Raw genomic sequence first — 20,578 nt, forward strand, 5'->3', positions numbered from 1 at the left:
TAGTCTTTGTCCGTGCAAATCTCTATAGTGACTGATTTGAATTTTGATTGTGGTTAGAGGATGATGACTTCTTCGGGCCCGAAGTTTGATATTCCGCTATTCAACGGCAAGACAAATTTTGCAGCATAGCAGATAGGGCAAATGAATATGCGATAGATGAGATTGGTGTAGAGAATCAGACGTGATTCTAACAGTAGAATTGTCAGCATATAATTACTCAGAGTTATCGCGAGAGCAGGAGTTGATTGGTGTGTAGACTCAAGGAGGACAGTACCAGATTAGGTAAAGCTTGCAAGGAGGCACGACTGAGTGACACACATGCTAATGGAGATAGTGGCATTGGACTTGATGATGATGAGGGCTCATATTCGATCCAAGGCAAGTGATGGAGGAGATGGAGGCATCTAGCTCGTAGTGTGGAGTAGAAGAGGAGCACTGATATGATTCGAGACGAGCGATGCAGGTGGAGTACGAGGACAACAAGTGGGGGGAAGGCTATTGTCAAGTTCAGCTCGGGAGGAGAAGCATGATTGATTTGCTTCTAATGTCAGAGGTGGCGAAGATCTCTTGGTGCGCACAAGAGAGGTGGAGGCGTCATAGCGAAACAGATGAAAGTGAGGGTCATAGGGGCATCCAGTTAGAGTGCAGGTGCTTCGATTTAAAGTATGAAAAAATAGAAGACTCTAGCAGGAGAGAAAAAGTTTCAAGACAACAATGGTAGATCTTCGAGTTGGCTTGGTAATCAAATCTAAGGTGGAGATTGTTAGGATTGTGTCTTTAATTCTTTGTATAACTTCATGAGAATTAGATAGGGTTAGAGGAAAAAAACCAAGCAGATGAGAGAGAGCCAATATTCTTGTAATCTAGGGTTAACAGAGAGCATAACTCGATTCAAGAATATTGTGTGAGAGGCGAGAGTTTCAGTCTTTGTCCGTGCAAAAGATTACATCATTAGGAGAGGGTTTCGCACTCTTTGTCCGTTCAAAAGATTACATCATTAGGAGAGGGTTTCGCAGTCTTTGTCTGTTCAAAAAATTGTGAGAAGAGGGCTTTGGAGATAATATGAGAGTTGATTATGTATGTGAGATTAAAAGATTGAGAGACGAGAGTTGAGTGGTTCCTCTTGTAGTTCTCCCTAATACATAGTGGATTTTCTCATATTGTTGTCCATGAACATAGGTTGAAGTTGGTCGACCGAACTACGTAAATCTCGGTGTTCTTTCTTATTGATTATGGTTGTTTTATATATTGTCGATTGTGGTTGGCTTCCGAGTTGCGTAGATCACAGTGGGCGGGGAGACTAAAATTCCCCAACACTCATATGTGGTTTTGTAGTTGTAGCTGGTTAATATGAAGATTATCATGCTTAATTGAATGCAAACCTAGGCTTCGGGTACAATTTTATTTCAAAATTATAAGTAGGGTTTATTTGAAAGCAATTAAGAGTTTCTTGAAATCCAGTTAGGTGTTTATTGATTAGCAAATAATAGAGTTTTCCCTAATTTGAAAATGACCACCAATTTCGAAGATGGGTTTGAAATTAGATACACTACCTTTGTTTTCATATGAATACACTCCCCCTTTCTTTCTTAATGGTGTCAACATTTCATGTGTTACACTTGTTAAATTTTCACTACAGATTTCCTTTCTAATTTTGTCATGGTTATAATACTATACAATGTACTCAACTAAGACGCTTTTCAAGGATATGCCTTTTTTGTTATTCACAAAATTCTAGATGCTATATGAGTTATTCATGTAAAGCAATTAGTCTTCCTGAAGTATATTTCTATTCTTCAAAAACTCTCTTAATATTTTATTTATTTATTTGTTGTTTGAGAACTTCATGAGATGATTTTTCTAAATTAAAGATAATTGTCAATTAACAGTTAATAAAACATAAAAGCAAAATGACATTTCACCCATGACGACACTTATTCAACAAAAAATAAATGTAAATTTATAGAGAAAACCACAAAGAAGATTTGGTGAATTGTATGCAAACAAACTTCCAGAAACAAAGAACCCAAATTGGAAACAAAATTTTCTGATTGAAGGTATCTTATTCTTTTCTTTATTCTATAAATTCTGCACAAATTTCAACAAGGGTGGAGCTCCAACTCCTCCGCTACCATGAGCAAAGGCAAAAGTACCATTCATGAGGAAGCAGAGAGTAGCAGCTGCAGAAATTTTGAGAAAGCTAAGCCTATGAACCAGATCTCAAATTATGAACAAAAAAGCTATCTTTCCTTTGAGTTTGAAGGCACTATGTATAGTCTAGTAAGTTTTTTCTTTCCTGAATCTTTTTCATATTAAGTTATATACAAAAAATTTATGTAGAGACCCTAGTGTCTCAAATTTTATTTTGAGTCCTCTATTGAAGTAATTGAACAAACCCATCTCAGAATCATCACCGCCTCTTCGTCTCCTCCTATTCTTTTTCCCCCTCTCTAAATTGATTTGTATAATTAGAAGTTAGTAACATCATAAGTTTTTTTTTCCCTATTTCCCTGGTGATTTTATAGGTGTGAATGTGGCAATCATTAAGGTAATTTTTTCAAGTGAGCTTAATTCAGCCATTGATGTGAGCTTAATTATTAAGGTAATTTTTTCAAAACCACGTGGCAATCATTAAGGTAATTTTTTCAAGTGAGCTTAATTCAGCCATTGATGTGAGTTTTTGTTTATAGCATTAATCTGGTATTATATGCTAAACTTTAGCAGATGGAGGTATTGATTTATAGGAACACGAGCTTGAATCGAGGATTTATGTCCTGGGAATTGCCTTGTGAATCATGTCCTGGGATTTTTCCAAAAAATAAATATGAACATGTAAATTGAAATATTGGGAAAAAATAAGCTGTCTCACTTGCACAATTTGGTTTTATTTTATAATTGGTTTTATAGATATGCGTATTTATCTAAAAGACTTTATCAATATACTTAATCTATAGTTAACCGATTTATCAACATCCTAATATTGAAGTAATGACCCTTCAATTTCATGATCTAGGGATGAATGATCATGAAAGTGGATTTTTTAAAAAGAATTTAACAATATTTTTAATCTTTAGTTAACCAATTATCAACATCCTAATATTGAAGTAATGACCGTTCAATTTCATGATCTAGAGATGAATGATCAAGAAAGTGAGTTTTTTTAATGATACCACTATTTCTTTTGAATGAGATTATGAATTCAAATCTTTTAATTTGCAATGGACAAGAGGATTTTTAGACTACCTATTCAGTTATTTGATTAGAGACTTATTCCTCATTTTGAAACCCCTTTATAGGAGCTCTGTAGACCTACATGCATTTCTTAAAAAATTACAATTGAATAAAGCTATCATGTACTCACTTATGGTTGTTAAGCCTTTATTAGTATTGATTGCTTGAATAGTACTATATATTTGAAGATTTACTATTGTTTTTAAATGAAGCATGCTTAACCCTCAAGGAAAATTCAATATAACTATATAAGTGATATTTGTATATATTTGCTATGTATTATTTCAGATCACTCATGGAACTGGAATTTGAACTTCTAAGTTTAGTTTTACTAGATTTTATACACGTGCAATGCACGTGGTTAAATACTGTGAGCAGGTATTTTTGGTTTATTTTCTTATTAAAATTTGTTCCTCGGTTACACTTTGATAATTTTTGCTCACTTTAATTTAAGTATTTTTGGTTTATTATCTTACTAAAATTTGTTCCTCGAATACACTTTGATTATGTATTTATTTGATGTTTGTTTGAATAGGAAACACCTAGTTTAAATTTTTATGTTGATAGTTGAATTGTCAGGAGATAACATAATCTAAAGTCAATTTAAATTTTTATTTCATTTGGATCGGCATGAAACTGAGCTTGACCTGGGGAAGTATAGTGTTATGAAAGTGGACACTTGAAAAAATTACATTATAAAAGAAAGATGAATAATAAAGCCAATGAGCTAAGATGATTGATTTAAAGTGGGCTAAAATGACATAAAATAGTTAATGAAAAATCATAAACTAAAGATTAATGTTAACTCTAATATACTTTTATATGATAAAAACATCTACATATGCATATGAAAGCACTAAAAATAGTTTATGAAAATTCCTTCTAAAAATTCCTAATTTTACTAAAAAAATTAAACTATTCTATAATAATTCACAAAACATTATATTTTATTGTTTCTATTTTATTCTTTATTGAGTCGAGATCAATCCTTCTTCATCTTTATCTTTTTCCTGGGCAATTCTAGAGTAATATCTTCATCGTTTACATCGACTGTGATATGAGGCTGGAGCATGTTATCTTTTCTTAGGCTCATTTATCTTTTGTCTTCTCGTCTAAATTCACAAAGAAGTTGAATATATTTCTTATGTTCAACACAAAATTCTGACAATATGGACTTTGATTTTTTCCTATTTCAATAAGAATAAATATTAATTTCATATATATGAATTTTTTTGTGCTTTTAATTTATTACTTAAATAAAGTTAGGAACTACCTCTTTTTTCTCTGTAATGAATTTTTCTGTTATGCATCCAATAAAAATTTCTGTTGTGTCATAATGTTACATTTGCTCTGTTTGTGTGTCATTTTCCATGAGGATCTGAACTAAATGCATTACATTTCTCATTGTCAATTTGCTTTAGATTTTAATATTAATATTTAATTTTAATATATTTCTTTCATGAAGAAGGGATATCACTTAACCTTAGTACTACATCATCGACGATTCTACAACATTTATCATTTGAACACTTATTATTAACATCTCTATCCATTTTCTTGTTGCAACCTTTGTAAACATAGAACTATTGCTCAACTGTATTATAAATGGTAGTTATCGTTACCTTAAAGGTGCGATAATGTGTCTGTATATTAGTAAATTATTCTTAGGTTTAATTGTATGAATTTTAGAGTAGGTTTTCTAAGATCATACCTCTTTCAAATGGTAAATTATTCTTAGGTTTAATTGTATGAATTTTAGAGTAGGTTTTCTAAGATCATACCTCTTTCAAATGTTATAATGGTTGTATATATTAGTATAGGTTTTCTAAGATCATACCTCTTTCAAATGTTATAATGGTTGTATATATTAGTAATTTGAATTTCTGCTGTATTTATAAGGAGCCTTAATGGAGATGCTTTTGTCTTGGCAGCTTATTCTAAAAGAGTGCTGGATATTAGATTTAAAATGTAATATTTTTTCTTTACATTGTTATATGGATGTTTGCTTGGTTTACTTACTATCCTCTTATTTCTTCAGTGAGTTGTATCTTTAGATTGATATATATTATTGAAACAATTTACGATGACATGCATACCTCCTTTATAAATTTGAGATAGATATAAGGTGAATTAATTTTACTCATGTTTTACTCATTAATTGAACTTCTAAGTTTAGTTTTATGTAGTACTTCATGTTTAACTCATTAAACATCTTGCATGAGTCAAATTTTTTTTCTGAATTAATTTTCTGAAATCGAATATTCAATTCTTATGAAGAACTTTACGATCACAGAATATAACAGAAGATATTGTTACTGGTCAATGGTTTTATTGTCCTGAGGAAGCAAGGGAAAAGAGAGGCGGGACATAGGAAGCTCATGATACTAGAGAACTCTTTTATAGTTTTCATTTCGATGAATTTCCAGCAGAAAGCATTTTGCACCATTGCATAGTGCATTTTATTCCTCATCACAAGCAATTACCTGATATCTTATGAAACCCAGGTTTTTTGTTCAAAGAGTTTATGATTTTCACAAGAAAAAACTTCGGGGATTTGTAATAATCACTATGATGAAGATACTAGATCCGAAATTGATAGACTTGTTCAGAGTACAGTGGAGAATTTAGGGGATCTTCTGGATATTGTGGCTGTTGATTCCAGGAGAAGAAGAAAAAGAGAATCCAGAAGAAAAATACCTCAAGGATTAAGCCAACAATGAGATCTGACAGTGGCGTTTCTTATTATCATGATATATTAGCAAAGTATAAAGTACTAACTGGTAATGAATGTCGTGACAAGTGGTTGGCAAAGCTTCTTCAAGGAATAACTACGGTGTGCATTTCAGGGAATGATCTATTAGAAGAATAAAGATAAGGTAATGCAATAGTTCATACTAAAGTCATATATCCAGAAGTTGTATATTTTCTTGTTAGTAGATCAATTGGTTACTTTGATTCCTCAAAATATAAAATGTTATTTGATGAATTTCCATAGGCTGGTGATGATAAGTGTTGCATGGATGTTGTATTAGCAAAAGCTTCCCGCGAGAGGGCTACCTATGAAACCTCTATTGATCAACACAAGTATAACCAGAAGATGCGGCAGTTGGATTTTAATCTCAAGGTAGGAATACCATATAATTCTTGAATACGATATAATTCTTTTATAATAATTTCTACATAGGCACTTATTCGTACTGATGAATGTTAATTAAACCATTAGTATAACCCTTTGATATTTTTTATATGGTTGGGACGCAATGAATGCGAATAATACTGGGAGTACTGAAACATGAATAACACTAGCGCCTCGTTTGGTACGTGGGAATGGACAGACTTGGGAATGGAATGGAAGAAGGAATGGAATGGATTGCATGTGAGAATGGAATGGTCATTCTCATTCTCTTGTTTGGGTGCGTTCGTAGAATGAAGCTAGAATGGAAATCTCATTCTCATTCCCATGTTTGGTATCACTAGTACACAAGTGAGAATGAAATCTCATTTTCTAATAATGCCCTTACAACAACATAGATTTTTAATAAGATAAAAAATAAACATTAATGATAATAACTAAATAATTTTATATACGCATATGTTATATTAATCTAGGTATGTGTTATACTAATGCTCGTGTTATCCATCAGATGTATGTTTCGTTTATATTTTTTAAACAATACTCGCTATTTCTTAGTCTTAAAAAATAAAGAAAAATAAAAAAAAGATTATCGTATCTTTCATAGGTCCAAAAAAAAAAGAATGATATCCACAATCCACAGTTCTAGATATATAAATTAACTTATTTGATAAAGTATCAAAATCACTCAATTCATAATAGCAAAAATCCATAAAACAATACTAACTAAAATAATAAGTTTCGAAATAGCAAAATGATATACTAGCCTAAATTGTCAATCTAAAATTGCCCACTTGCATAGCGCCTCACCCAAACATTCTTTATTATTAATATGGATATAATTAAAAAATACCTAACTAGTTTTTGATTCTCACTTGAATGGGAATGACCATTCCTTATCTTCTCACTTGGAATGCTCATTCCCACAAATAGTGGGAATGATCATTCCTAGGGAATGGTCATTCCAACATCTAAAATATAGGTGTGTTTGGTATGAGGGAATGGGAAGTGGGAATTGCATTCCATTCCTCCTCATTCCCGCGTACCAAACGAGGCATAGGAGTATTAGAAAGTTTCATAACCTTCTCTGTTGATTCATGCAGAACAATGTAGTTTTGACCAAACGATTGCTGGACAAAGATCTGGAACCTAAAGCTATTTTGGTCATGAGCCCAGATGAACTAAAGGTATTTTTGCATCCATAAGTCATACTTAATGAACCATTTCGATGAACTTGTTTGTTTACTTTGCACAATCTCAGATGAATTTAAAACAGATTGCCCAATCTCAAATGTAATGCATTCCTTATGATTTAATATAAGTACTTGCTAGTTCTCTCTATATAATATAGCTATGCAAAAGACTGATAATTAATTGAATGTTAGCACTTAGCACCATCTCAAATAATCAGAAAATGAGAAAATAGACATCCTGAAGGACATTTTAAAATAGAAGTTCCACATACCCATTATATTCTTTCTTTATCACTCTTTGATTCATTATTTTATAGTTCATCTTTCATTTCTTGAACAATACACTGACTGGCGCTTTTACCAATATTTTTCTCTCTATGTGACGAAAAATTCAATTTTTTTCTGTCACCAAATGCTCTAGCCTTCTCCTGGATAAAATCGCCCCACTGATTTAGGTAGGCCAGTCACGTAGATCAACTGGTATTTATAAACAAATTACGGGGTGCATTGAAAGAGATTGGAGTTTAGATATTCATGATCTCACCTTCTTCATGCTAGGACATTGTATTAATTTCAAGATAATCAGCTCATGGGTAGGAGATCAATAAGGTATTTTCTTGACTAGTTTCAACTTGAATATTATAGGCGGGCATGGCTGCAGAAGAAATATATATCTGGGAGCAAGACGAATCAGAGAAAATACAGGTTAGATAACAATATGGATCTGACAATTTAAATCAGAAATTGCAAAAGGTATGTGTTAAGCTTATCATTATGTTTGTCTGTAATCAGATGATACACGCTTCATGTCCACAATGCATGGAGAAGAAAGTAGGTGTTCTTGAATAAATCCAAGCTGGAGGACGTGGGGATCGTTACCAGGTATAAAATATAGATTAGATTTTGTTTTTATTTTGCAACTTCCAGTCATACGTTAATTAAATGCTCCATACCTCTTGTTAGAATTAATATAAAACTATAATCCTTGATCCTCACTAGAACTTCAGAGTTTTGGTGTAATGGTTAGAGGAGCTAAATTTAAGATGATATCAGAGCAACCTAGGTTCAAATCCCACGGGCCACGAATTAAATGCGGATTTTCTAAAAATTGACACTGCTACGTGAGTCCAGGTTTCGACCCATAAAAAAGGACGCTCGACCTGCTGGGGCATGTTAGAATTAATATAAAACTATAATCATTTATCCTTACCAAAACTTCAGAGTTTTGGTGTAACTAGTATGGTGCACGTGCGTTGCACGTGTAAATACTTTCATGTTTATATGTAGCCCTATAGTTTTTATTTCATTGATTAATTTTTTTTCTACTTGACATATACATGAAAGATGTCATAGATAATATATATATTATTTATGATATAAATAGATGTTATAGGGTTATAAATAGCATCATAAAAAACACTAATTTGGCATATAAAAAACCAGTATATTGACCAAAAAGACTATAAATAAATGAAGTAACCAAAATTATTTAATTATATGTTCACTTAATGTAGCATAATCATATCTTATTTAAGTTTGATATAAATTGACAGAAAGGAGCTCAATTTTAGCAGAATTCATCAACTTCAAAAGATGCATCTTTGTCAAACTGTAGAGAGCTATGGGGAATCGGGCTGCAACAAGGCAATTTGATCTATAATAGCTAGAGTCCATGACCTGCAAACAGAATTGAATCGAGCATGATCAGGCATCATAAACTTATGGAAGATCAAACCTAACTATAAATGTTACATAAATGGGGAAATTACCTTTGAGATCAAAGATAGTCCGTTGCATTGTAAATAGTTAACAACTTTAATACACATCTTCGCTGCATATTAGAATATTGTGTTAGATAATAATTGTTTGAAAGTTAATTTGCACAAAATGTGCATCATAGAATGAAAAAATAATGAGTCATGATTTTGATGAGGTGATTTACCTTTGAGGCAATAATACTTCTGGATACACAATATTTTTTGTGTATGTTATTGTTGTTCTTCTTGTTTGGTCAACTTTCACTAATACCTTAGTTGTTCTCATTGATATCCCACTTGATAATGCAACATATAATTGACCATGTGAGAATACATGGTGTGGCAAATAAACTCCAACATAAGGTATTATTTGTCCCTGCGCTTTGTTTATTGTCATTGCAAAACATAGTCGGATTGGAAATTGTTTTCTACGAAATTGTCATTGCAAAACATAGTCGGATTGGAAATTGTTTTCTACGAAATTGGAATGGATAACCCTCATTTTCAGCTGGAGATAATGGTATTCTCGGAATCATGATAGATGATTAATTAAATTAAATTTCATTATTACTAAATTTAACATACCTTAGATTAAATTAAATTTCATTATTACTAAATTTAACATACCTTAGACAATTGAGGCGAAGTATTGATAACATTAGTCAGCTTGACCCTATTTGCTTGAGTAATACTTTTTATTGGTGTCAATAATACACTTTTACTGCTTTCACTGTTTGAATTTCTAAGCCTAAAATTTATGAGAAGTAAGAGTTAAAAAAGTTTAATGACAGAATTTACATTATATTACTGTTTATATATTTTTAAGAAATAAATGACCCAAATAATCAATGTCAATGGCCAAAAAATAACAATGGCCAAAAAAATATTAAAAAAACTTGAGAAAATTTGATTTAATATTTTTGTATATGTCGGACTCGCCAACAAAAACCATACATAGGACGTGCAACTACACCATATTGATTATTTATTGGCAATTGATCTATTCACTGATCATGAATTTTTTTTTCCAACTTACCAGTCTATCATTTCTCTACATTGTGGAATTTCAGGATTCACGAGCACCAGAGTTGATGATTTTGTAGATAATTGAAACTCGCCTAAAAATAAAACAAACTAAATTGGTTTCACAGTTGTTACGAATCCGACAACATCTGCAATGGAGAAATTTTAGTGATTATTAATATGAATTATTTTTCGCATAATATTTTTAAAAAAACTTACCAAAAGGCATTATTCCATCATCAAAAGCAGAAGCATCTTTAAATGAAAGGAATATTGGTTTTAACTTTTCCAATGATACAATTTTTTTTTGTTTCTCGAATGATTGTCTTTGTTGTGAGTGCCAACTCATTTTCTGGATTAATTGTTGGATATTTCAAATTTGGAGGCTTTACTTCTCCATTGGTTATAGTATACGTCTCTCCCTTTATCAATAAACCGCTGAACTTTTCTATCAGCTTATTAAATAAAATTGCTTGGATAAGTGTTCCCTGCAAAATACACAATGTAGAATAAATTACGTAATCATGGTCTCCCTTTATCGATAAACCGCTGAACTTTTCTATCAGCTTATTAAATAAAATTGCTTGGATAAGTGTTCCCTGCAAAATACACAATGTAGAATAAATTACGTAATCATGGTAATATGGTAATGTGAAATTCGTGTCACCTCTTCATCAATTAGAATTAACTTTTGTTTATTCTCTTCTCCATTCTTAAAGGAGTCTATAGTATTACGTAAGACACGAACATTTATACTCCATTGTTTTTGATAAATTTTTAACGCGATGTTGGCTTGATCATTAGTTCCATCTTGATCAGATGACATGCTTCACGAAAAAATATATAATTTATAGAGATAATTCAGAGTTTATACCTTACAAAAAAAACATGATTTTACTAACCTTTTTGAATCACATAGTGTTGCTTCCATCTCTATTTTTTTGGTAGGATTTGATAAGATTTGGTAAGATGGAAGTTGAGTTTTATATGAGATAGAAGTAGTTATGAGAGAAAAAAACAATTGTAACTGATGACATTAATTCAGCAAGCAACGTAAGCATTCACGTGCAGCTAAGCATTCACGTATGACATCAATTGTAACAAACATTGATGTAATTTTTAAAGTACTATTAAACTTTCTTGTAAATTCGTTGATGTAAATTAACATACAATTTATGTTATCCCATATTCATTAATGTGATTCACATTAAGTATGTAACGTGGACAATTGATGTTCGAGATTCCTTTTAGAATTAATGTCATCATGATTAAAGAAAATTTTCAAGGAAGGCAAATAGTTTACTCTTTTTGTAACTGATGACATAATGCATGTATGAATTAAAATATCATTAAGTGTTAGCAAGCGTTAAGTATCAATCAAAACGTACGTTGAGGTAACTATCAATTGTAACTAATGACATAATGCATGTATCAATTAAAAGGTCATTAAGTGTTAACTATAAATATACATAGTTATGGTTTATGCATGTATCTATATGTTTTATTATGTATGTGTTATGTTATGTTTTGTATGTATGCGTTTTAACATAAATTTGTATGTTTTATGTATGTGTTATGTTATGTATGTATATGGTTTAGCATAAATTTGAGGGCACTTTGGGAAGAAATGTTTTAACATACCAACACACTTTTATAATAGTATTAGATGGTTAGAGGAGCTAAATTTAAGACCTCTCTCTCTCTCTCTCTCTCAACCAGTATGAGAAATTCAAGAAGAATTGTTATTCAAAGTAGTCCAAATCAAGTCTCTTCTAAATTTCTTCTGTTTCAAAATTGATTTTATTTCAGCTTGTGCTTCCTGTGACTGTTTTTTCTATCTGCAGTGATGCTCATCTTCTATCACTTAAATTTGTTATTGTTAAAACTTAAGTTTTCTTAAGAGTCTGGGAATTACACTGTGATCTCAATCTTTTTACTTTTCTCCATTACCGTGTGCAGCTTGAATGTGCTGGTTGTGGTCATTCATGGTATGCTGATCGAAATGATACTTTTCAACAATGAAGCCAACATAGAAGATATTTGGATACAGATACTCAAAGTTACCATCAAAGTTTGAAATATTGTGAAAAAAATCAGCGTGCGTTGAGACTGTGAGATGGCACATCTGGAAATCCTTGACTGAGGAAAACTTCAATTTTTATCGTATAGACCATGCGGTTCATCTTGTTGGGTTCTATACTCCAATTATTGAATTGTTGTAGTTCTTCTTGTTTTTTTTTGGAAGATACTCCTGTTAAATATATTTCTTTTACATTTAACAGGTTTATTATAGGCAAAATGAGCCACCTTATATAAATCAAGCAGGCTTATAAGTGGTCTGCATGCTCTTACACAACGCATATGAATGCTCCACTTTATCCCTCTCTATCCAAAAGGATTCATGACTAAGTTATCAGAAAGTGATGCAACTGAAAGAATTACTGTTTATCTATATCCTATTGTAAATTGTTTGTTTGTAAAGTCAAATTGCGAGTGTGCAAGGATTAGCAGACTTAATACACTTATTTGTTGACAAATTCCAGCAAACGAATTTATCTGTAAAGTCAGCACAAACTTTGATATGTGTGGAACCAAAATTATATTTATTTTCAGTGTAATAAACCACAGTGATGAAGTTAGAAAAACTATAACATTGATCCCAGTAGAACTTCAATATAGGAGTACGTCAGTTCTCTAGTAATGTTTTTCCCCGTAAGAAAAGAAGAAAATAATTGTGCACCTAACCTACACATACCAATATTAATTTTCAATCTTAACTTAGAGAAATAAAACACAATGGCTGTCATATAAAATTATTAATATACATCACGTGCTTTGCCAACCACGCAGGCACGCACCCACATCAAGTACCCTCTCTCCTCCTCTCTCGTGCGGTGGAGAAGAAAGAAAAAAGAAAAAATAATTTTAGAAACCTCCTAACATTGGAACGACTTGCACAAGACCCACTAAACTTTAAAAATTAGAGAAAACATTCTAAACTCTCAAAAATTTTTCACCAGGATTTTGGGAAATTTCGTTCTATAGTTTGTCTAAGAAGAGAGAAAAACTATAAAAAGATTAGTGTGGAGTTTTTATTTTCGGTCTTTCCAAAGAAGCGTGTTTGCTTCTCTAAAAGGGCATTACCAGTCTGTGGATTTTGTTCAAAAGAGTAGAAGAGTTCTGTGAAACTCCCCAAAATTCAGGGAGTGTTCTTTAATTGTTAACCATCGTAGGGCTTTGGTACTAATCAGCTCAAAGTTCAGGGGTTTTTCTGAAATTTACCCAAGAAGAAACAACCCCCAATCGGGCCAATCTTTTGTTTCTCAACTCAACCACAAGTCTCTGCATCAATTTCCTACTGGGTTCTGGGAAATAGATAGTCTTTAATCCTCCTCTTCTATCTCTAATGGCTCTCTCTTCTTCAACCCCGCGTTGCTGCCCTCCTCCTTCTCCTTACTCTCGCCCATCAGCTGCTACTGCTCCCAAATTCATCAGCTTCGCATCAAAGACCAAGCAATGTCGCCTCTCCTCGAAAAGCCCATCAGCTTCTCAGCGCATTTCATCACCTCTGGTCACTCTTTGGGATAAAGGACTCTCTGGGTGTTCTCAGCAGCGGCGTTCGGCTCGCTTCGCCATCTCGGTATCTTGAATTCCTTATCAAATTTTCAGCTTCTCTAAGTCAGTAACTGGGTTAATGTTTAAATCTGTGTAAAGAACAATCTGTTAGTCTAAAGTGTAGACCCAAAGCTGAAGCCGAAGCTAGAATCAAGAAGATGAAGCAAAACAAAGGAAACATGAAAACTGCAGTGCGGTCGGCCGCGGTGCTCTCGACGGTCGACCGCGAACATGCACGAGACAGGAAAAGTCTCTGGACTTTTTCCGATCGACCGCGGCAGATGGTCCGGTCGACCGCAAGACCCTGTAGGTGTTTTTTGGGTTTCTGTCTTTTATCCGGTCGACCGCGACTGGTTCGGCGGTCGACCGCGAGTCGAGCTGGCAGTTTCCTAATCTGTTTTGAATTCTGTTTGGGCTGGGATTCATATATATATCTATATGTTTTTTAGGGTTAATAATAACGAGAAAAATCATCAGAAAAAAAAGAGAATCTCAGAGATATTAATCCCTTATTTGAGTGCTTGTATTCCTTCTTCAATTAATCAAAAAGATTGTGTGGTGTGGCTCCCGAGGACGTAGGCACGTTGCCGAACCTCGTTAAATTCGTGTGTTCTCTCTTGTTCTTATTTTCTGCAAGTTTTTATCTTTGATTTATGATGAATTTCTTTTTTGCTCAACTTTCTAACAAGGGCCGGAAGGGCAATGGTTCGATTTGATTGTTTCGAATCCTCAACAACTGGTATCAGAGTTTCGTTCAGTAATTTATGAGAAAGCCCTGACAGAGGAAATCAAATCTAAGATCGAGAAGTTTGACGGTTCATACTTCGCCAACCGGAAGTCACAAATGGAGGACTATCTGTACCAGAAGGACTTGTATCGCTTGTTGATGGGCAAGATAAGGGACAGAAGAAAGAGGAGCCAGACGATGATTGGGAGACTGGATAGGAAGGCTCTAGAGCAAATCTGCTTGTCGCTCGTCAAGATAGTAGCCCATAATATCTTGAAGGAGAAGACGACAATAGGGCTTATGCAAGTGCTCGCGAAGATGTATGAGCTACCGTCTGCAGCAAACAAGATGCATCTGGTAAAAACTCTTTTCAATCTTAAGATGACAGAAGGACGGTCCTTCATAATACATCTCAGCGAGTTCAACACGATTGTTGATCAACTTATCTCCGTAGACATCACGTTCAATGACGAAGTGCAGGTCCTTTTATTACTATCGCAGTTGCCGGATAGTTGAGCACGTTGTGTGACGGTAATCAGCAATTCGGCGGGAAAAGAAAACTTAAAGCTGAGTGATGTGGTCAGTATGATTCTATCCGAGGAGGTTAGAAGAAACGCGTTCGAATCAGAAGGTTCAAGTTCAGCCCTAAACTTCGAACAGAGAGGCAGAAGCCAGAAGAAAGGGAATCAGAACAGAAATTGGTCGAAGTCAATGAAGAAGAGGTCGAACTCGAAGGTTAGGCCTATCAAAGAAAAGTGTTGGAACTAAGGCCAAGAGGGTCATATGTCTTCAGTCTGTAAGAGTCCAAAGAAGGATGCGGGTGAGCAGGAGGCTCATATCGTGCAGGCTTTGATCCTTGCTATGGATAGCAATTCGGATTCTTAGGTTATTGATTCAGGAGCCTCTTTCTATGCCACTGCTAATAAGAAGCTTTTTCAAAATTATGTAACAGAAGACTTTGGAAAAGTGTATTTGGGGAACAATGAGCCCTGTAATATTATTAGAAAGGGCGATGTGCAGATTTAGATGAAGAGCTCTAAGTGGAACTTGAAGAACGTGAGACACGTATCGAAGCTAAAGAGGAATCTTGTTTCGGTGGGACAGCTTAAAGCAGAAGGCTATGTTTCAACATTCACAGGGAATTCATGGAGAATCTCCAATGATACAATGTAGTTGCCCGAGGTAACAAATTAGAGACTCTCTACCTCACCTCACATGCGAGTGACACCCTCGTAATTATAGTTGGCAAAGAGAGTACAGATCTGTGGCACAACAGGTTAGGGCACATGAGCGAGAAGAGGATAAAGATCTTACATTCACAGAAAAAGCTAACCGGGATCGACTCCGTGAAAATCGGGGTTTGTGAAGACTACATCTTTGGGAAGCATAAGAGAGTTAGTTTTCAAAAGGGTGGAATGTCACCTAAGGTTCAGAAGTTAGAATTGATTCATACAGATGTATGGGGTCCAGCCAGTGTATCTTCTTTTGGCGGTTCGAGATACTATATCACCTTTATCGATGATCACTCGAGGAAAGTGTGAGTTTACTTCATAAAGCACAAGTCAGAGATGTTCGGAGTCTTCAAGAAGTGAAAGGTCATGGTGGAGAACGAGACAGATCTGAAGGTGAAGTATCTGAGATCAGATAATGGTGAAGAATACGAGCTGGAAGAGTTCAAGAGGTTCTGTGCTACGAATGGTATTCGCTTAGAGAGGACTACTCCAGGGAAGCCGTAATAGAAAGACATTGCGGAGAGGATGAACAGGACCTTAATAGAGCGTGCCAGGTGCATGCGATTATATGCAGGTCTGTCTAAGATATTTTAGGCGGATGCGGTGCATATGGCGGCTTACCTTATTAATCGTGGGCCATCAGTTTCATTGGATTTTAGGATTCCAGAGGAGGTTTGGAGTGAAAAGAAGATAAATCTCTTACACTTACGGGTATTTGGTTACGTGGCTTATGTTCATATCAGTGACCATGTCAGGGACAAGCTAGAGGCTAAGTCATAAAAGTGCACATTCATTGGATACGGTATTGATGAGTTCGGGTATCGTCTTTGGGATGAGAAGAACAAGAATATCATCAGGAGCCGAGACGTCATATTCAATGAGAAGGTGATATACAAGGACATGAAAAATGCCAAGGATAGCCAAAGTAGTGGGAGCAACACTTCGAATGCAGGTGGATCCGAGTATATAGATTTAGAAGAACTTTCAGATAGTGGTGATGATGTTTGTTCTGACCAAAGAACGGAGGAGGTTTCAGGTACAGAAGCAACTACCCAGGGCATGGAGCTTAGGAGGTCATCCAGGGTACCTAAACCAAATTCTAGATATCTTTTATCTATTGATTACTTATTGTTGACAGATAGCGGTGAACCGGAGTGCTATGAGGAGGCTATGCAAGTGAGTGAATCTCAGAAGTAGGAGCATGTAATGCAGGAGGAGATGGATTCTCCACTCACTAATAAGATATGAGAATTAGCCCAGCTACCTGCACAGAAAAAGGCATTGCATAACAAATGGGTTTACCGGGTCAAGCAAGAGAGTGATGAAAGCAAGAGCTTTAAGACCAGATTAGTTGTAAAGGGGTTCCAGCAGCGGGAAGGAGTGGACTACACGGAGATATTTTTTCCTGTTGTAAAACTCACAACCATCAGGATGGTGTTGAGCTTGGTGGCTGCAGAAGACCTCTTTCTTGAACAGTTAGATGTGAAAACTGTCTTTTTTCATGGTGATCTGGATGAAGAAATCTATATGAAGCATCCTGTTGGTTTCATTAAAGAAAGAAAGGAAGAGATCGTGTGCAAGCTCAAGAAGAGCTTATATGGTTTAAAACAGACTCCGAGACAATGGTATAAGAAGTTTGATAACTTCATGCAAAACAATAGCTACAGAAGATAAAATTCGGATCATTGCTGCTATTTCAAGAGGTTCAAGTCCAGTTTTATTATATTGTTATTATATGTTGATGTCATGTTAGTAGCAGGATCGTGTTTAGAGGAGATAAACAGTTTGAAGAAGCAGTTGACAAAGAAATTTGTAATGAAAGATCTGGGTACAGCAAAACAGATTTTAGGGATGCAAATCAGTAGGGATGAAGCTGAAGGGACGTTAAGGTTGAGTCAATCTGAATATATTGAGAAGATACTTCAGAGGTTCAATATGTAGAATGCTAAGGTTGTTAGCACACCCCTTAGAAACCAATTCAAGTTATCTGGGGAGCAATCACCTAAGACAGATGCAGAGAGAGCATATGAGCAGGGTGTCATATTCTTCGGTCATTAGGAGTCTCATGTACGTGATGGTTTGCACGAGGCCGGACATTGCCCATGTAGTGGTAGTTGTGAGCAGATTTGCAAGCAATCCAGGAAAACAGCATTAGGAGACCGTGAAGTGGATATTACGGTACTTGAGAGGGATAACGAACAAGCTACTATATTTCAGGAGGAAGGAGTTGGTGCTGCAGAGGTACGTGGATGCGGACTTCGCCGGTGATTATGATACGAGGCAAAACATCACGTGGTATGTTTATACCTTAGCGTCGATAGCAGTGAGCTGCGTCTCACGTCTGCAGAAGATTGCGACTTTATCTATAACCGAGGCTGAATATGTCACGGTGATTGAAGCAAAGAGATGATCTGGTTGAACGGGTGTTTGGAAGAGTTGGATCTGAAGCAAGGGAGAGGAGTTCTTTATTGTGATAGCCAGAGTGCTATACATCTTACCAATAATCCGGTTTACCATGTCAGAACGAAGCACATCGACTTACGATACCATTTCATATGCTCGCTGATTGAAGACGAAAAGTTACACTTAATGAAGATTTTGGGGAGTAAAATCCGACGGACATGTTGACGAAGATAGTCACCATTGAGAAACTAGAGTTATGTGCAACTTCAGTTGGCCTTCATGAGTAGAAAATGAAGATGGGGCCATATTAGGAGGATCGGCGAGACCACTGGGATGTTGATGATTGAAGAAAAGATTTTTCGGGGAGGAGAAGATACTTGCGAAGAAGGGAAGAGTTCGGGTGAACTCGCTGCTGGCGCTTTGGTCTCCAAGTGAGAGATTGTTAGTCTAAGTGTAGACCCAAAGCTGAAGCCGAAGTTAGAATCAAGAAGATGAAGCAAAACGAAGAAAACATAAAAACTACAGTGCGGTCGACCGCGGTGCTCTCGGCGGTCGACCGCGAACGTGCACGAGACAGGAAAACTCTCTGGATTTTTTCCGGTCGATCATGACAGATGGTCCGATTGTGGTCGACCGCGACTAGTTCGGCGGTCGACCGTGAGTCGAGCTGGCAGTTTTCTAATCTGTTTTGAATTCTGTTTTGGCTGGGATTCATATATATATATATCTATATGTTTTCTAGGGTTAATAATAACGAGAAAAACCATCAGAAAGAAAAAAAAGAGAGAATCTCAGAGAGATTAATCCATTGTTTGAGTATTTGTATTCCTTCAATTAATCAAATAGATTGTGTGGTGTGGCTCCCGAGAACGTAGGCACGTTGCCGAACTTCGTTAAATTCGTGTGTTCTCTCTTGTTCTTATTTTATGTAAGTTTTTATCTTTAATTTGTGGTGAATTTCTTTCTTGCTCAACTTTCTAACAAGGTTCGGAAGGGCAATAGTTCGATTTGATTATTTCGAATCCCCAACAAAATCTTTATTAAAGTATCATATTTTTAGTGCTTAATTAAGTCATATGGGCATTATGTGTTGGGAACTTTTAGTCTCGCCGCATTGTATGATCTCCGCAAGTTGGAAGCCAACCCATAATTTACAAGATAAAAACAATCACAATCAAGAAGAAAGAACATCGAGATTTACGTGGTTCGGTCGACCAACTATGTATCAGGAAGAACTACAATAGGAACCACTCAATTTTCGTCTCTTAATCTCTCAACCTCACATACATAATCAATTCTCATTTTTTTTTTCAAAAACCCACTCCTTACAATCTTTTGAACGGATACAAACTGTAAAATCCTCTCCTAATATTATAATCTTTTGCACGGTTAAAGACTACGTAACCATCGCCTCTTGCATAATATTCTTGAATCAGTCTATGTCTTCTGCTAACCCTAGATTACAAGAATATTGGCTTTCTCTCCTCTCTTTTTGTTTTTCCTCCAATAATAGAAGAGAATATATAGGAAAATCAAAACCCTACCGCTAACCAAAATTCCTAATTAGAATAGGATACAAACTCCTAATCATGATAGATCTCTAATCCTATCTAATTCTCATGAAGTTATATAAAGAATCAAAGACACAATCCTAACAATCTCCACCTTGGATTTGACTCCCAAGCCACCTCAAAGATCTATCATTGTCGTCTTGAAATTTTGCATCTTGCACTACCGTCTTCTATTTCTTTTGCACTCCAACCAGAAGCACCCACACTCTTAATCGGAACACCCGCTCTCCAACTAGGATGCATTGTGACCAACGCTATCATGCATCGTCGTGGCGCCTCCACCTCTCTTGTGCACACCAAAAAATCTTCACTACCAAGCTAATCAACCATGCTTCTCTCGAATTGAACTTGACAGTAGCATTGCTCTGCTTGCTATCATCGTCCTCCACTTGTATCGCTCATCTCGAATCACATCGGTGCACCTCTCCTACTCCACATTATGAGCCGGATGCCTCTATCTCCTCCATCATTTAGCTTGGACCGAACACGAGCACCCATCGTCTTCAAGTCTAATGCCACCATGTTCATCTTCATGTGTGTCATTTGGTCGTGCCTGCTTACAAGCTCCACCTAATTTAGCACTATCTTCCTCGAGTCTATACACCAACCAACTTCTGCTCTTGCGATGATCTCGAATAATTATATGTTGACAATTTTACTGTTAGAATCACATCTGATTCTCCACACCAATAT

General features: G+C 35.3%; 2 protein-coding genes across 4 annotated transcripts in view; both read left to right on the forward strand.

Moving 5' to 3' along the window:
- On the forward strand, positions 1,965-12,943 carry LOC109833363. Of its 3 annotated transcripts, none has more exons than XR_002245203.1 (7): positions 1,965-2,280; positions 5,525-6,107; positions 6,227-6,355; positions 7,468-7,551; positions 8,203-8,262; positions 8,350-8,439; positions 12,297-12,943. XR_002245203.1 is itself a non-coding variant. In XM_020401016.1 (6 exons), the coding sequence occupies exons 2-5, from the start codon at positions 6,248-6,250 to the stop codon at positions 8,404-8,406; spliced, it is 309 nt and encodes a 102-aa protein (XP_020256605.1). In that variant the 5' UTR covers positions 5,525-6,107; positions 6,227-6,247; the 3' UTR covers positions 8,407-8,439; positions 12,297-12,693. The 3 variants fall into 3 exon arrangements, 1 of the variants encoding a protein (XP_020256605.1); XR_002245202.1 differs by lacking the exon at positions 1,965-2,280 and adding an exon at positions 4,153-4,925 and having other exon boundaries at positions 5,052-6,107; XM_020401016.1 differs by lacking the exon at positions 1,965-2,280 and having other exon boundaries at positions 12,297-12,693.
- The window catches only part of LOC109833364 (probable homogentisate phytyltransferase 2, chloroplastic), a 13,254-nt gene continuing 6,316 nt past the window's right edge, over positions 13,641-20,578 (forward strand). The window contains exon 1 of the mRNA XM_020401017.1: positions 13,641-13,977. Coding sequence (XP_020256606.1) covers positions 13,744-13,977 — 234 coding nt within the window. The 5' untranslated portion in view covers positions 13,641-13,743. The remainder of the gene's footprint in view (positions 13,978-20,578) is intronic.

This window comes from Asparagus officinalis, chromosome 3 (assembly GCF_001876935.1).
Source record: "Asparagus officinalis chromosome 3, Aspof.V1, whole genome shotgun sequence".
In the NCBI taxonomy this organism is placed as follows: domain Eukaryota; kingdom Viridiplantae; phylum Streptophyta; class Magnoliopsida; order Asparagales; family Asparagaceae; genus Asparagus; species Asparagus officinalis.

Excerpts from the sequence above, each read along its gene's own strand:
- LOC109833363 (XM_020401016.1), top strand. The coding sequence starts at position 6,248 with ATGGATGTTGTATTAGCAAAAGCTTCCCGCGAGAGGGCTACCTATGAA. Across the intron at positions 6,356-7,467 it reads AGTTGGATTTTAATCTCAAG|AACAATGTAGTTTTGACCAA; the intron begins GTAGGAATACCA and ends TGATTCATGCAG. Across the intron at positions 7,552-8,202 it reads TGAGCCCAGATGAACTAAAG|GCGGGCATGGCTGCAGAAGA; the intron begins GTATTTTTGCAT and ends TGAATATTATAG.